The 16871-nt window shown below is 39.1% G+C and overlaps 1 protein-coding gene across 10 annotated transcripts in view; it reads left to right on the top strand.

The window, feature by feature from the left end:
* The window catches only part of CD47 (CD47 molecule), a 69216-nt gene that overhangs the window by 5358 nt on the left and 46987 nt on the right, over positions 1–16871 (top strand). For all 10 annotated transcript variants that reach the window (XM_087966529.1, XM_087966526.1, XM_087966531.1 and 7 more), the window contains exon 2: positions 6066–6419. In XM_087966529.1, the coding sequence (XP_087822655.1) occupies positions 6066–6419 (354 nt within the window). The remainder of the gene's footprint in view (positions 1–6065; positions 6420–16871) is intronic.

Genomic DNA, 16871 nt, shown 5'->3' with positions numbered 1-16871 from the left:
TAAGTAAAGGAATTTATATTGAAACAGGGTCTTTTGGAAAGAAAGCTTGCCTGAAAGGTTTTGTTTTTAACACACGAAAAATCAAAATCCAAGCTAAGGTTTCGACAGCCGAGTCAATTTATCAGCCAGTCCAAAGGTTTCAGGAACTTTTTATAAGAACGAGATACCAAAATAGATCAGTCAGTTGTTTCAGCAAAGAAACATGGGTCAGATTGTTCCTAAATCAGACTGCTGCCAGCTATAATTAAAGATAGAATTAAAGAATAATTGCCATACAATTATTCTTTTGTGTGTCAAGAGGTCTCATTGAGCATCTTTGTTCTGCTTGCTGAGTCCAAGGGAGTGGAGAACACGCCTCATCATCCCACTGATCCAGCTTTTCTGATGGTCCCTGTGTTTAAACAGCCAAAGGTGATTCCTGGCTTGGTGTCTCCTGGGGCTGACATTCCACTGGTTCAGCTGGAACAGCTTTTTCATAGTCAGAATCTGATTCTGGGCCATGACAATGTATGCTGTAAATGCATAGCTGAAGGAAGTTTGGGACGTGAATTCTAAATGTGTACAGTACCAGGACATAATTACAACATAGTAGCTTGAAAAGTTAATTATTATATTGATGAGCTTTTGTGTCTGAATTGAAAATCTGCTGATTTGGTGATTCCTTGAAGTGAAGAACTGGTATAAAATCCCTAGAAAGTGAAATTATTTTTTGGTATGAGTGTGACATGAACACTCTTGATCACATACCCATATTTACCTGCCTTTTAAAACTACATTGAATTAAAAATATAGTTTTCCTCTGATACTTTTGATAAAACCCAAGCAGTACTTGGGAGAAGGTTGTTAAGAAATTAGCCCTAAAGAGCAAGTTAATATAGCATGGAGGAAAAAAATGGTAAAACCCTTAAAACTATCTGTAGTTGTGTAGTAGTGTGACCTGCGATGTGATGCAAACGTCATCAAAGTCTTATTAATGCATAAAGATATTCTGGTTAAAGCAAACAATGTCCCAAGCAATATACTATGCCATCTCTGTATTGAAACTGAGCCCACTTTCACTATGTTGTTATTAGAAAAGGTCTAACTGATGGTGTTTCACTATGTTATTATTAGAAAAGGTCTAACTGATCAGCAGATCAGTTGAGATACAGGTAGTCCTCAACTTATGACTGGTTGCTTAGTGGCCTTTTGAAGTTATGATGGATCCTGAAAAAGTTACAATCCAGATTTGAGGTTCCATAAACTGACCTGCCCACTCCATCCCCTGCAGTCATATACTGCATTTTGGGCATTTGTTAACTGATCCATGTTTATAGCTCTTTGCAGCATCCTGCAATCATGTGACCATGATTTGTAATGTTTTTTGTTGGAAACTGGAATTTATTTTTGGCTTCTGGCAAAAAATGCCCCATAGAAAACTATGGGTTTGTTTTACAACACCCGCATTTGCTGAGTAACAGCTGTTTTCTTAATGAATGTCGCAAAAAGGTAAAATCAGTTATGTGATGATCCTGTTAACAACCATCACCACTTACAATTATAATTGTTCAAATGTTACTATAGTCATAAGTTGAGGACTACTTAGAGATGTTTTGGCATATCTGTGGTTTGGAGAACCCTCTCTTTTTAAATAAAACATATTAATTTTCTTGATATATACTTCTATCAAAAATAATTCATGCCCCAATCAAAAATATTTCTGTGGAGCTCAGAAAAAAGTTCCCGATGCTCAATTTGCTGAAAAGATCTACAAAATCATTGCCAAATAAAATGCTCTATCAGCTAATATAGTGTGTACAAATGGAGAAACGTGGCACCACTGTTACTCTTTCCAGGATTGTTTGTCTAGCAAACTTGCCCTAGGCATTCAATACAATATTGAATTTTGCAGGCCACAAACATTCACAAACTGTCTCTCATCACTGAAAATATCCAGAACAATATGGCAGAAGATTAACAAAGAGGACAGTTGTTGGGCTGACAGTTTAGTTGTGTACTATATAATACAGACAAAAACTGAATTTCAACATTCTGCCAAATTGATCTTTTTTTTGTTAGTTTATGACTAACAATGTACATCCAGCAATTCAGTTTGGAACTAATGGTTTAAAACTTATTATGAGTGAGCATACTCACTATGACTCTTAGCCAATAACAACATATAAAACCACTTTACCACAATATAAGAATCCCAGTGAAAGAAAGTATTAGGAAAAGGATGGATGAGGAAGGTGATCTGGATATTTAAAGAAGAATCTGCTTCCTACCTAAACACAGATCTATGAATATTAAGGGGAAAAAACAGGCAACAAGAAAATTAAAAGAAGTATCATTCCAATTCAGCTCAAACAAACCAAAGATATAGTTGTATGCAAAAGTTAGATATCTCTCATTGAAATGCTTATTCCAGTCAATTCCTAACTGACATAACCTCTATATGGTGTAAGGTTAAACATGACGTCTCTATGCAAATATGAATATGTACTTCCTATATGTGCAGTTGTTTGCAGATTAGAAAGAGTAAAATGGCAGGTGCAGAATACTGGACATTTTTTCACTTACTAAATTCTAACTCTTCATTGGCACAATGAATAGATTTCAAACAATGTATGTAGTGAAAGAAGAATCCTTCTATTCTTACTTTAGGGTTTTTCCTCCATTCTTCCTTGGAGAACTTTCTAGTTCAGAAATGTTCTTCTATTTGATTATGCTATACATTTGATATTTCTCTTCAGATTTTTCAATAGTATTCAACTGTGAGAACTGCGAAGGGCATCCAAAAATCTTTTATCTCTCCTTCGTATTTCACAATTGATTCGGAGATATGTTTCACATTTTTATCTTGTTGAAATAGTCATCCTTTTTTCAGTATCTTCTCTGCCTTCAGGACTTCTAGGGATATGTTGATACCTAGATGAATGTATTCTTCCTTTAACCAGCACATTTCCTTGACACTAGATGTCACACAACCCCAAAGCATAATAGAACTTTTGTTGAGTTCTTGATGCTTTCTGAGCTCGGTTGTATGCTTGCAGACTATCTAACTAGGTAATACCATCAGTACTAATGAGGGTAGGGTTTGCTTCCTATTTATATACAGTAGCTTGGCCTGCCAGTGTTGATGCAGTTCTCCTTGGAAGTTCTTTAAATGGCAAGATGGTCTTTTCTTCAAACTTACTTGATTGTGGCCAAACATTTCCATTTGAATTTAACAGATCAAATCATGTCAGACTTATTGAAGTTTTCTTTTGCACATTTTGAACAACTTCTGTAAAGAAAAAGAGAGAAAAAGAGAGAGAGAAAGAAAGAGAAAGCGAGAGATTCTCTCACGCAGATCATTGTGTATAGGCAGTGTTTTAGTATAGATCTACAGACATATACTACAATGCCACTACACTTTTCAGCAAATTGTTGAAGTGATCTATGGATTCTGCTTTGTAGGTCTTACTAGATTTCAGGTAGCTTTAGCAAAGATTTCTCTTGATCTTCCAGGCCTTGTCCTGATTTCAACAGTTCATTATAACTTCCATTTCTTAACTCTGTTTGTCACGGCTGAAACTGCTAGCTGGAAGTCTTTAGAAAATTGTTTATACCCTAATCCTGCTTTGTAAGAGTGAATTATCTTCATTTTGTATTATGTAGGGGTTGTGTCAGCTTCTATTCATTTAAGCATTCATTGAAGTATACAGTTTGACCAGGGGTGCCTAAACTTTTGCATCTAACTGTAAGCCTGACAGTCATGCTGTTGAATAGTCCCTATTTTGACAAATCTAGGTGTCCCTGAGGGCATTTTACTCAATCCATCTTTAGGCAGAATTACTCTTGTTCTCTTTTTCCTTGGCTCTTCCATTCAAAGGACACTTCCTTGTTCAAACTCCCAATACTTTTCTTTTATGAAATACTCTCCCCGTTTTTCATGTGGAAGAATATGACATTAGCTTGTTAGCAGCTGTATATAACAACCATTTGACACCTATCCCACTTTATACCAATCTACTCAATTTGGAACCTGAATAGAGTAATTGAATGCTTAATCTTATGAAGCCTCCCAAAGTTCAAATATAGGTAGTCCTCAACTTACAACCACAATTGAGGCCAAAATTTCTGTTGCTAAGTGAGACATTTGTTAAGTGAGTTTTGCTCCATTTTATGACCTTTCTTACCACAGTTGTTAAGTGACTGTCTGCAGTTGTTAAGTTGGAAACATGGTTGTTAAAAGAATGTGGCTTCCTAATTGACTTTGCTTTGACAAAAGGTGATCACATGACCCCAGGACACTGTCATAAACAGTCAGTTGCCAAGTGTCTGAATTTTGATCACATGACCATCTCTCAGGCTTCCAAGGAAAAACTGTCTGAAGCATAAGTGGATGGTGTCTTATTTTTACCTTATGCCGAGAGGCTCTTTTCGCCTGGGCTTCTCATCCAGACATTGATCTCCACTGCAGAATTGTCACTACCCTTCAGAAATGTCTTAGTCTGCCATTGCCTGACCTGTAAATAATTTACTTAAGCATGTTTGATAAAATAAATAGCATAACATGATCTGATTTATTCTTAAATCGTGTTTAATACATTTGTATAGTCTTTTTATGTTACAGACACTTCATCAGGAAAGGGTAAGGGGTAGTTTGCATGTAACCAAAGGTCTAGAACTGCACTATTAAAATTTGATGGGCTGATTTTATTTTTTATTTTTTTTAATAAAACAGATTGAGAACAGGTATGCCAGGTGCCTTACATTTTTGCTTTAGGATTTTAAGAAAAAAATATTTTAAAAACATTCAGATTTTGTAACATTGCTGTGCCCAATACAATCCCGAAAAAGTGGAACCGTTTTTGGGCTCAACTTAGGCTCAGGTTATATGTGGGCACTCCCCCCCCCACTCCAATCACTCAATTTTTAAAGAAGTGCCAAGAAGTGCTGATTACCAGCTTTCTACTCTCAAGGAAATAATGATGTTCTGTACTCTGATTGCGAACTGTCACTTTCCAGCCCTCTGAATAAGTCTCTGCCACCAAGGGACTGACAGTCTTCTACCCTCTAACTGGAAATTGTCAGTTTCTCGCATTTGGTTAGTATTGTCACAGTGAGGTACCGGTCATCTTCTGCCTGTTGCATGGAGCTAACATTTCCTTCCCTTTGGGGACAATGACTTATTCAGACATGGACACAACTCTACATAAACATGCTACATTTTATCACTCTGGACATCCAATTTGTATACATCTAGATTTATTTTCCTTTGTTCTTTTTTAAGAACCAAACCAGGATTAATCTTTTTTTGTCTTTTCTGAAGCTCAAAAATATTTTTCATACAGTGAATCATCATTACTATCTTGTCTAAAGGTCAGCTAATGGTTATTAATTGTTCTATACCTATCAATGGGAAAGGATAGGAAAGAGAAGACAGCATAGGAAAGGGAGAAGAAAGGCAAAAGGGTGGGGTGGGGGAATCATCGACTTATAGGGCTGGAAGGGACTTTGGAGGGAGGGATCTTTATTCCATTCTAGGCAAATGGTTGTCCCATCTTTCTTTGAAAACCTCCAGCAATGGAACACCCATAATTCTGGGAGGTAAGCTGTTTCATTGATTAATTGTTCTCACTGTCAAGAAATTCCTCCTTTAAAAAAAGCTTAAGAAGGAAGTTTAAGGGAAGCTTCCCTTAAGAGAAAGGGAAGCTTCTTTAGTCAAACTGGAAGCAAATGTCTCCTATGGCTTGTAGTTGATGTGTTCAAAGGTAGGGTTAGATGAAAGAGAAGAAAACTCTCCTGTCCATTTGCAGCATCTTCCCTTCCTTTTAAAACTCTTAACCTGCAATTCATTTTCTATTTGACCATTTCGCCTTCTAATTGGTTCCTTCACCAAAGTGGGAGTGGGTGGATCTTTGAGCTCTCAAAAACTATGCTGAAATAAAGCAAAGATTCAAGCTTTGAGAGTGGCCTCTTCCAGCAAAAGACTTTTTGGCTCATCTTTGGCTGAGATAAAATGCATGTAGTCTTGCGTTAGCCACATTTCCTTCTTAAAATACAAACATTCATATTTTTATTTCTCTCTCTTTTAGGTTCAGCCCAGCTGTCCTTTCAGAATGTCCCATTTCTTGAAATAAACTACTGTAATGGACCTCAATTCGTCCTCCCTTGTGTGGTAACTAATTTGGAAGAGAATAACAGCGTAACAATGTTTGTGTCATGGCAATTTCAAGGAAACCCATTTTTCATTTATGATGGAGTTTCTGGTAACATTACCAAAAACAATAGTTTTGAAACTGCAAAATTTCTGAACCACTCGATGCTACCTTACGGCATTGCTTCACTTGTTATATCAACAAAGCAGGCTGATCTTGGAAATTATACTTGTGAAGTAACAGAAGGAAATAGAGAAGGAAAAACAAGATTTGAACTGAGAGCGAGTTCAGGTAAGTTACTTGTTTAGATGTTCTGTGAAATCTACCCATGAACTATATAGATGTTGGAGAAGATCATGCAATCATCAGAAGAATACAGATGTTAGGCTTGGCTTAATATAGCTGGTCATAATTTGGGTTTATCAATCGTAATATCCCTTTCCCTGTTTGTATCAAATAATATAAGAAGTATATAAAATAGGCAGAGTAAAGTGATTCCCCCCTCACAATTCTCACAATTTCTACCACTCCATATCCATGACAGAGAAATAAAGAGAAATAAAGAAGTGTGAATAAGAGAATTTAAAATTTTCCACTTAGGGCAAATTTGGTAATTTCAGAGGGGAATTGTCAGCCTTCAAGATTTTCTCCCTTTGCTTTGCATCTTTCGGCTGTCCTAAGTAATGGGGGGAGGAGGGGGGGAAATTATGGGAAGTGAGCTGGAGGTGTTACAAACCAGAACTGTATAAGCTGGAGGGGTGGGGGGAGTACATTCTTGCTTAGGTTTCTATTCCTTGCTTAGCTTTCTCTTCTATGCTATGCGCAGCTGCAAACCTTTATCAAACTATGCCAAGGTCAATGGACAGAAGCCTCATCACCACCTGGAGAGGCCCACATGATGATATTCACAACTTTTAATTGGAAGAACCATTTGAACTATTGGGGGTGGGAACGTTGCCATTACTTTGTATATGTGATTTACACGCCCATTTTCTCAGATTCAGGATTCTTTTGTTGCTACCACTTGATTTCCAGTAAAAGATATCTTTTCTCTAATTAAAAGAGTCTAAGTATTTCTTTCTTGGATTTTGAATGGAGCACCAGCTGACATTCTGAATCTCCCATTACCAGCCCACCCGGAGAGATAATACATTTTCTTCCGAGGGGGTCTGAACATCATGTCAAGTCCAGCCAGCGACCAAGAAGATCTGGGAGCAACTAGAGGACAAGATTCTCTGCTGCTAGAGGAAGCAAGGGAAGCTGACTTGTTAGCAGAACTAAATCTTGGAGAAAAACCAGCTGTAAAACCCAAGTGGTCCCTGGGAGTCGGCTGGAAGGATCCTGAGGAAAAGCCTCCTCCAGGAGTGACCACTACCCGTCGGCATGGAAGAGAGGAGCCATGGCAAGAGAAGGAAAGGAAGAATTTTTTGCTAACTCAAGCCAGGCATCTTCTAAATGAAGGTATCGGAGATCCTCAAACTGAACAAAGGTATGAGGGAGAGGAGGGGGAGGCAGCCCCAGCCAGAAGAAGCAGAGCAGCCACCCCCATAAATCAACCCGGGCTAGGGCAACACGCAGCAGCAGCCCAGGGGCCCCCAGCAGGAGGAGTAATTGCCAGAAGATGGAGAACTCCAAAGGTGCCTCCATTGGAAGTGAAATATGGGGGGGATCCCAAGGAGTTAGGATTTTTCCTAGCACAAGTCTGGAGCCATATGGAGGAATACGGAGGGGATTTTTCCTCAGAAGCAGCCAAAGTTAGATGTGTTACCAGGGCTCTGGAGGGAACAGCTGCAAAGTGGATGGTGACTTTGCATAATGATAATGCCCCTCAGCTGATGAATTATGACCTGTTCATGACTGCGCTGCAGGCCAGGTTTGAAGACCCACTTGCTGAACGTAAGGCCAGAATTAGGATGAAGACCATAAATCAGGGGCGGAGATCAGTGGCCGATTACACTGAGAAATTTAGAGAGCTGGTGTGTCATATTCGAGGCTGGTCCCAGGGAGCCCTGATAGAAGCATTCAAAGATGGGTTAAATGAAGATGTATACCAAAGCTGCATTGCCAAAAGAGACCCCAATGAGCTGCAGAAGTGGTACGTGCTGGCAGCAGAAGTGGAAATTGATCTAACCCGAAACAGATGCTGGGGGGGGGGGTTCCAGTTGGAGCAAGTCCTCCCCCACCCATCCTCGAGAAGCCTTAAAAACCCAAAAGGGAGGGATGGCGGTGAAACCCAAGACCACTGCTTGCTTCCGATGTGGGAAGGAAGGTCACCGGCTGCAGATTGCCGGGCCAAGTTGGAACCAAAGGGGGTGCCAGGAGGAGGAAAAAGACCTGAAAAAACCCCTAGCGAAGCCTCGTGAAACGGCGCTTAAAGTGGACGAGGTTGTAGAGGTCGCCCCTCCGAAAGGAGAGGAGCTGGGAACTCCAACCTCTTCTGAAGAGAGTGAATTTGAATTGGAAGATGACTCACTGGTAAGTCCAAACAAGGGCCCTATGACCATTCCAGTGAAGTTAAGGGTACCCACATCGGGAGCCAAAGGGAAAATGCTGGCCTTGTTAGACTCTGGGTGCACAAGGTGCGTAGTCAGCTTGGAAGTAGTGGAGAAAATGGGCTTAAGCCTAAAGACCTTAAAAACGCCCATAGCCTTTTGCCAATTGGATGGATCGGTAGCTGGGGGCGGCCCTGCACATTTCATAACGGAACCCATAGAAATGACAATGGGGAAGCATAGAGAGATTTTGTGTTTTATTGTGGCCCCTGGAATGGAACGGCCGCTAATACTGGGATTGCCCTGGCTCCGGAAATGGAACCCCTATGTCGATTGGAGGAGGGGGTCATTGTGCAAACGTACTGACCAGCGCCCGGAAGAGGAGGGGCGATCTCAACCGAAACTCAAGAATCCCACTGAATTGGCCTCCACGGGTACTGAGAAACTGAAGGGGGAGGAGAAAATTCCAGAGGAATATTGGGAAGTATTCCCTGAATACTTGAAGTATTCAGTGAAAAGGCCTTGGATGAGCTTCCGCCCCATCGTTCAACAGATTGTAGTATTGAAATTTTTCCTGGGGTGAAACTCCCAAAACTGAAGCTGTACTCGACACTGCGGGAGCTAGAAGAGCTGCGGTCATTTATCAATAAGAATTTGGAACGTGGTTTCATCCAACCCGCTAGACCTCGGGTAGCGGCCCCAGTGTTGTTCCGTGAAAAGAAAGATGGCTCCCTTTGCTTATGTGTTGATTATAGAAACCTGAATGCTATTTCCGTGGAAAACGTGTACCCCATCCCCTTGATGAAGGACATGTTGACCCACCTGGCCAAGGGGAAAATTTTTACGAAGCTCGACTTGAGAGAAGCGTACTACCGGGTTCAAATTAAGGAAGGGGATGAATGGAAAACCGCTTTCAACTGCCCGATGGGTTGTTTCCAATTCAACGTTCTTCCATTTGGCCTACAGGGGGCCCCAGCAGTATTCATGCAAATGATCAATCAAGTGTTACATGAACATTTATACAAAGGAGTTTTGGTTTACCTTGATGATATCCTTATCTACACAGAGACTCGTGATGAACATGTGAAACTAGTGCGGTCAGTTTTGGAAAAACTCCGAGCCGCTAAGCTGTATGCAAAATTGTCCAAATGTGAATTCCATCAGGAGAAAATTGACTATTTGGGTTATCGCATCTCACATGAAAGCATAGAAATGGATCCGGGGAAGGTTCGTGCCGTGTTGGAATGGGCCCCTCCACGCACCAGGAAACAACTTCAGAGTTTCTTGGGATTCGCCAATTTTTACCGACAATTTATCCCGGCTTTTGCGAAGATAGCACTGCCTATCACAAACCTCCTAAAAACCAAAGGGGAGGTGAAACCAAAGCCTAGTAAGCCACTGGAGTGGTCCATGGAATGTCAAGCTGCCTTTGAAAAGCTGAAATGACTGTTCGCTGCTGAACCAGTACTCAAGCACCCGGAGATGGATGCTCCTTTTGTGATCCAAGCCAATGCGAGTGACGTAGCAGTTGGAGCGGTGTTACTGCAAGCAAATGAGACGGGGACTTTACAACCATGTGCATATACTTCCCGTAAATTATCTGAAACCGAAAGGAGATGGGCCGTCTGGGAAAAAGAAGCTTTTGCAGTTTGCTGGGCCCTGTTAACTTGGAGACATTTCTTGGAAGGAGCAAAACACCCATTTGAGGTGTGGACTGATCATAAAAATTTGGAGGCCTTGAAAATGCCCCGGAAGCTCTCCCCCAAACAAATTTGCTGGGCACAGTACTTTTTTTTTTTTAAGCAAGTTTTATTAATTTCAAAAACAAACAAATCATCATCAACCATTACACATTTGAACCTTTTTCCATTATGGATTTAACAAGTCAGATAAAACCTTATCTTATACAATACATTTCTGTATTATTTCATCTATTTCTTTCTGACTTGATTATCGTCACTCTCTTTCTATGTTTCTACAAGGTTTCACCAATACTCTCAAAGACATAAACAGACACAAACATACATATAAAAAATCTTTTAGTAAAGTAACTTGGCCCCAGGTACCTCTCTTTATATGGGCTTTAATTATATTCATGCTCATCTTACAGATCATTACCTTTTTTATTTACCATTCTGTATCTTCTATATAAACTTCTCCACACATTTCACTCTTCATAATTCTATCTTATTCAATCCATCTTAATTTAAATCATTATATTTGTATCTTTTGCCCATCCTTTATTATCCCTCTATCTCATTCCTTATAATGAAAAAAAAAAAGAATTTCTCCTGAAATCACTAATCAGAGCATGATGCCTTTCTTTTTTTTTTTTTTTATAAAACAAGTTTTATTAATTTTTAAAACACACAAATTGTCATTATTCATTACATGTTTAAACCTTTTTTCATTGTCAATTTAACAAGTCAGATAAATTATAATTCTGTTTTAAACCATTTCCATACAACATACCAAAACCTCTTATTCAATTTCTCTTTACTTCTCTTTACTCTTATTCAATATCATTATTATTATTTCATCTGTTTCTTTCTGACTTAGTTACCATTATTCTCAATCTATATTTCTAAAATTTTAACTAATTCTCCCCCAAAAAAACATATACACACAACACACAACACATAAAAAGGAAATCTTTTTGAAAGTAACTTGGACCCAGGTGTCTCTCTCTTCATGGACTTCAATTATATTCATACTCATCTTACATATCATTACTTATTTTATTTACCATTCTAAGCCTTCTATATTAACTTCCCCACATATTTCACACTTCTTACTTCTATCTTAATTAATCATCTTAATTTGAATCATTATATTTATATCTTTTGTCCATTTTTTATCATCCCTTTGTCTCATTCCTTATAAAAAAAAAAGAAAATAAGTTTCTCCTGAAATCATTAATCAGAGTATGATGCCTTTCTATCTCCCCTAAGTTAATCAAATTAATCTTTAAAATAATATCTAATACCCAATCCGATTTTGCTTGGTACATTCTATCTAACTAATACATCCAACATAATTAAGTACATAATTAGACAATAAATCCAAATATTAAAAAGATACTATAATAAAAATTTTATAATAACATCAATACCATAGTCTTATTAAACTCTTTAATTAAAACAATATTCTAAACCTCCCCTATTATTAAGTTTTAAATCCAATCATTTTTAAACATTTTAACATTTTAATCTCTTATCAACTCTTAAATCATTACAATACTACCATCTCATCTTATGTACCTTGCAAAATCTTTTTTTTTTTTTTTTTTTTTAAAAATTATACTTTATCCATTATCCAAAAAAAGTTTCTTTTTTTCATTTAATTTCAAAACATTGTAGCTTTTCTCCACCTTTTCCCTTTCTTTCTTCTCCCAACAAACCTTTCTACCCCCTTCTTCTAGCCTCTGCCTTGCCAGCTTCCCTTCTCTGTCGTATTCCTTTTCCCTTTTGTTTACTATCATCATATTGGTTTTGCACCTTGTTTTTCCCTTTCTTAAATGTTTTTTAGATCTTAAGTCCTTAAGTCCTTTAATTTTCTTCTTTTCTCTTCTTTTCTTTTCTTTCTCTCTTCCTTCTTTCTGGATCAAGTTCTGAGATTCATTAAAGATGGCTCCTTTCTTTCTTTCTTGTTCCTCTGCTGTCTTCATCTGTTGTAATGTTTGTTGATAATTAATAAGCGCCATTTCTAAGAAAAGGAAAGCTTCTTCCACACCATCTTTACCATTTTTTTTTTGCTTGTTCATATTCTTTTCTTAGTTCCTCAACAGAAAGAGCCATTATAAATCTTTTCTTTTCTTTTCCCTTCTTTCTTCTTACAACAACCAGAATATTCAAAAGAAAAAAAAAAAAATAAAACAGTCCCAAAGTTATCAGTCAGTCCAAACCAAGGCAGAATTCTCACTTTCTCCTTCTGGGGCAATATCAATCCAAAAGAAAGAAAGTCCAAATCTGTTTAAAATCTTATTGCAATATATTCTAGTCTTCAAATCCTTAAGGCATCTGCTCCAACAAATCTTAGCATACAAATGTTTTCTTTTAATCCTCTCTCTTCCCACTCATCGCTTAAAACCAATTTTCACCTAAAAGAAATAGGTTTCTTAATATCCAGTTATTTATTCCGTAGGAAAAGAGGGAAAGCTATCCTTTCAGCACCTTCAAACAGCCGCTTTTTTCCTCTTCTGGCAGGTATTATTCAGAAAGTCATACTTTTCAGGAATTTTATTAGATATGTCTTAGAGTCCTAGGAGCCAAGAAAACTTTCTCCTCTCAATCACTTTCTCCACTTCCTCCTGCGCATTCTTACCCGGCTGCCAGCTTCTTTGTGGCGCCATTACAGACCGCCACTGCACCGTCCTGGGAAAAGGGGTTCTGCCGGCCAGGAGGAGTCTGCAGCACCCCAAACCCTTCTCCGGATCCCCTACCTTCAGCTGCCCCTGCAGGGGCCTTCCGCACCCGTCTGGGTCGGAGCCCCAAAACGCTAGCGCGAGGGATCGCAGCTGCCGCTCGAGCGAGCGGAAGTCTCAGAGCATGATGCCTTTCTATCCTCTCCTAAATTAATTAGATTAACATTTATAAACACCTAATACCCAATTTGATTCTGCTTGGTACATTCTATCTACTAATTTTTACTTTTAGTAACAATAAAAACAGAGTAAAAATCAAAAATGTTTAAATACATAATATCCTCCTAAATACGTAGTTAAATAATAAATCTAAATAATAAATCTTATAGCATTCTCATTGCCTTTCCCTTCAATATTTTATTACATTTTAAAAATCAATCATTATTAAACACTTCAACATTTTAATTTCTTATTAACTCTTAAGCCATTCTAATTTTCTATTTCTAATACAAATGTTACAATACCATCTTGTGTACCTTGCAGAATCTTTTTAAAGAAAATTTATGCTTTACCCATTATCCCTAAAAAAGATTCCTCTTTTCCCATCTAATTTTAAAACTTTGTGGCTTTTCTCCGCCTTTCCCCTTTCTTTCTTCCCCACCAAATCTTCCTACCCCCTTCTTCTAACCTCTGTCTTGCCGGCATCCCTTCTCTGTTGTATTCCCTTTTTCTCTTGTTTGCTATCATTGTATTTATTTTGCATCATATTTTTCTCTTTCTTAAATGTTTTTTTAGATCTTAAGTCCTTCATTTTCCTCGCTTTCTTCCTTCCTTCTTTCTTAGATGAATTTTGGGATTCATTGAAGATGGCGTCTTCATCTTCTTCTTGTTGTTCTTCTACTTCCATCTGTATTGTCTGTTCGTAGTTAACCAACGCCATTTCTAAAAAAAGAAAAGCTTTTTCCATACCATCTTTACAGGCTGCTTTTGTTTGCTCATATTCATCTCTCAGTTCCTCAAAGGAAAAAGCCATTGTAGATCTTTTCTTTTCTTTTTTTCCCTCTTTCTTCTCACACCAACCAAAATATTCCAAAAGAAAAATAAGACAATCCCAAAGTCCACAATCCTCAATCAATCCAAGCCAAGCCAAAATTCCCCCTTTCTCTTCCAGGGGTAGTATCAGACAAAGAAAAAAAGAAAATTCAAATCTGTGTTCTGAAGCCTTATTAAGATTTTATTTCTGTTTTCAAATCCTTAAGGCATCTCCTCCAACAAAGTCCAACCAGATAAATATATTTTTTGTCCTCTCCCTTCCGACTTATCCCAAAAAGCTAGTTTTACCTGAAAAAAAACAGGTTTCTCAATATCCATTTATTAATTCCGTCGGGGGGGAGAGTAAACTTTCCTTTCAGCACCTCAGAATTGCCGCTTATTTTCTCTTGTGGAAAGAATCACCCAAAAAGCCATCATTTTCAGGAATTAAATTAAATATATCTTAGAGTCCTGGGTCGACCAAGAAGACTTTCACTTTTAAAAACTTTCTCCTCTTCCTCCAGCGCATACTTGCCCAGCTGCCGGCTTCTTTGTGGCGGCCATTACGGACCGCCGCTGCACCATCTTGGTAAAAGGAGGTTCTGCCGGCTAGGGAGGGGGTCTGCAGCACCCCCAAACCCTTTCCCGGATCCCCTACCTTCAGCTGCCCCTGCAGGGCAGCCTTGCTCCGCACCCTTTCGGATCGGAGCCCCAAAACGGCTAGCGCGGCAGGGATCGCGCAGCTTCGCGAATCCCTACCGCTCGCAAAGCCGACAAACCGGAAATCGCAAACCGGCTGGGCACAGTACTTTAAACACTTTAATTTTTCATTGAAGTACATTCCAGGGGGAAGGAACTTCATGGCGGATGCTCTATCTAGACTACCTCAATATAATAGTGCTCGCCAGGAAGTGATACGGCCAATTGTCCCATCCAAACAGTTGGCAGCTCCAGTGGTTACCAGAGCCCAAAAGAAGAAGGAGGTGGATTTATCGAATGATTTGACTGCACAATTAAGAGATACTCTAAAACTTGATGACTGGTTCCTTGCTCACTCAAATAACTGTACGGTTAGAGATGGATTGGCATTGGGTGGGAGCCAAATTATATGTGCCAGAGAAACTGAGGAACCAAGCTCATGATTCTAAAGCGGCTGGTCATTTTGGATTTGTGAAAACCTTACACTTGGTTAAATGGCAATTTTGGTGGCCTACTTTGAAGAAGGACATTGAAACTTATGTAGCTAGTTGTTCTATCTGTGCCTCAGCCAAACGGCCCCCTGGTAAGCCAGCAGGCTTGCTACAAAATGTGGCTAGACCAACAACTGCATGGAAAGAAATCTCTATGGATTTTATAGTGGAATTACCTGAAAGTGGGGGAAACACAGTTATTTGGGTGGTAACTGATTTGTTTTCCAAACAGGTACATTTCATACCTTGTTCGAAGATCCCATCTGCAAAAACGTTGGCTAAACTGTTTATTTTACATATCTACAGGTTACATGGGGTTCCTGAATGCATAATCTCAGACAGGGGTGTCCAATTCACCTCGAACTTTTGGAAGGCGTTCCTGAAGTTATTGGGCTCCGCCCAGGGATTAAGCTCCGCCCACCATCCACAAACTAATGGGGCTTGTGAGAGGACTAGCGTGGTATTGGAACAATATCTTAGATGTTACATAAATTATCAGCAAGATAATTGGGCTGACCTATTGCCATTTGCTGAGGTGGCATATAACAATTCCGTACATAGTAGCACTGGGTTTACTCTGTTTAAAGTAGCATCGGGGCAAGACTTCGTACCCATGCCTGAACTTCCACGTGAGAAGCCTAACATTCAGTCATTAGATGAATGGATAACACAACTCCAGCTTACCTGGCAGGTTACTCGTAAAGCATTAGATGATGCACATCAAGCTCATAAGAAATTTGCAGACAAAAAAAAAAACTCCACAAAGACCATATCAGGTGGGCGACAAAGTCTTTTTATCCACCAGATATTTGCAAACCACCCAAAAGTCAAAAAAGCTTGCCCCTAAGTATGTTGGCTCTTTCTCAATAGAACAAATTGTAAACCCTGTGGCAGTCCAACTGAAATTACAAAAAACTCTTCGACGAATCCACCGTTTTCCACGTTAGTCTGTTAAAACTTGAACATACTTCCAATTTGAGACCGACCCAGATTGATTCTCCTGTGCCATTGCTAATTGAAGGCGAACAACATTTTGAAGTTAAAGAAATTTTGGATTCTCGGAAACGGAGGGGTCGACTCCAATATTTGGTTGCTTGGAAACATTTTCCTTCTTCCCAAGCTCAGTGGGTCAATGAAAAGAATGTTAGAGCTCCTACACTTCGTACTAAATATCCTGATAAACCCTAAAAATGGGAGTATTTTGATGTTACCTGTATATTGACTATTACCTTCTATGTTTTCTTCTTTTATAGGACTAAGGTCTCTTTTCTAGGAGGGCCGAATGTCAGCCTTCAAGATTTTCTCCCTTTGCTTTGCATCTTTTGGCTGTCATAAGTAATGGGGGGAGGAGGGGGGAAAATTATGGGAAGTGAGCTGGAGGTGTTACAAACCAGAACTGTATAAACTGGGGGGGGGGGAGTACATTCTTGCTTAGGTTTCTATTCCTTGCTTAGCTTTCTCTCCTATGCTATGCGCAGCTGCAAACTTTATCAAACTATGCCAAGGTCAACAGACAGAAGCCTCATCACCACCTGGAGAGGCCCACATGATGATATTCACAACTTTTAATTGGAAGAACCATTTGAACTATTGGGGGTGGGAACGTTGCCATTACTTTGTATATGTGATTTGCGCGCCCATTTTCTCAGATTCAGAATTCTTTTGT

The sequence above is a fragment of the Notechis scutatus genome, chromosome 5 (assembly GCF_049901735.1).
Source record: "Notechis scutatus isolate UNSWTSFEM ecotype Mainland chromosome 5, rNotScu1.2, whole genome shotgun sequence".
Lineage (NCBI taxonomy): Eukaryota > Metazoa > Chordata > Lepidosauria > Squamata > Elapidae > Notechis > Notechis scutatus.
This window is presented reverse-complemented; position numbering and strand designations above follow the sequence as displayed.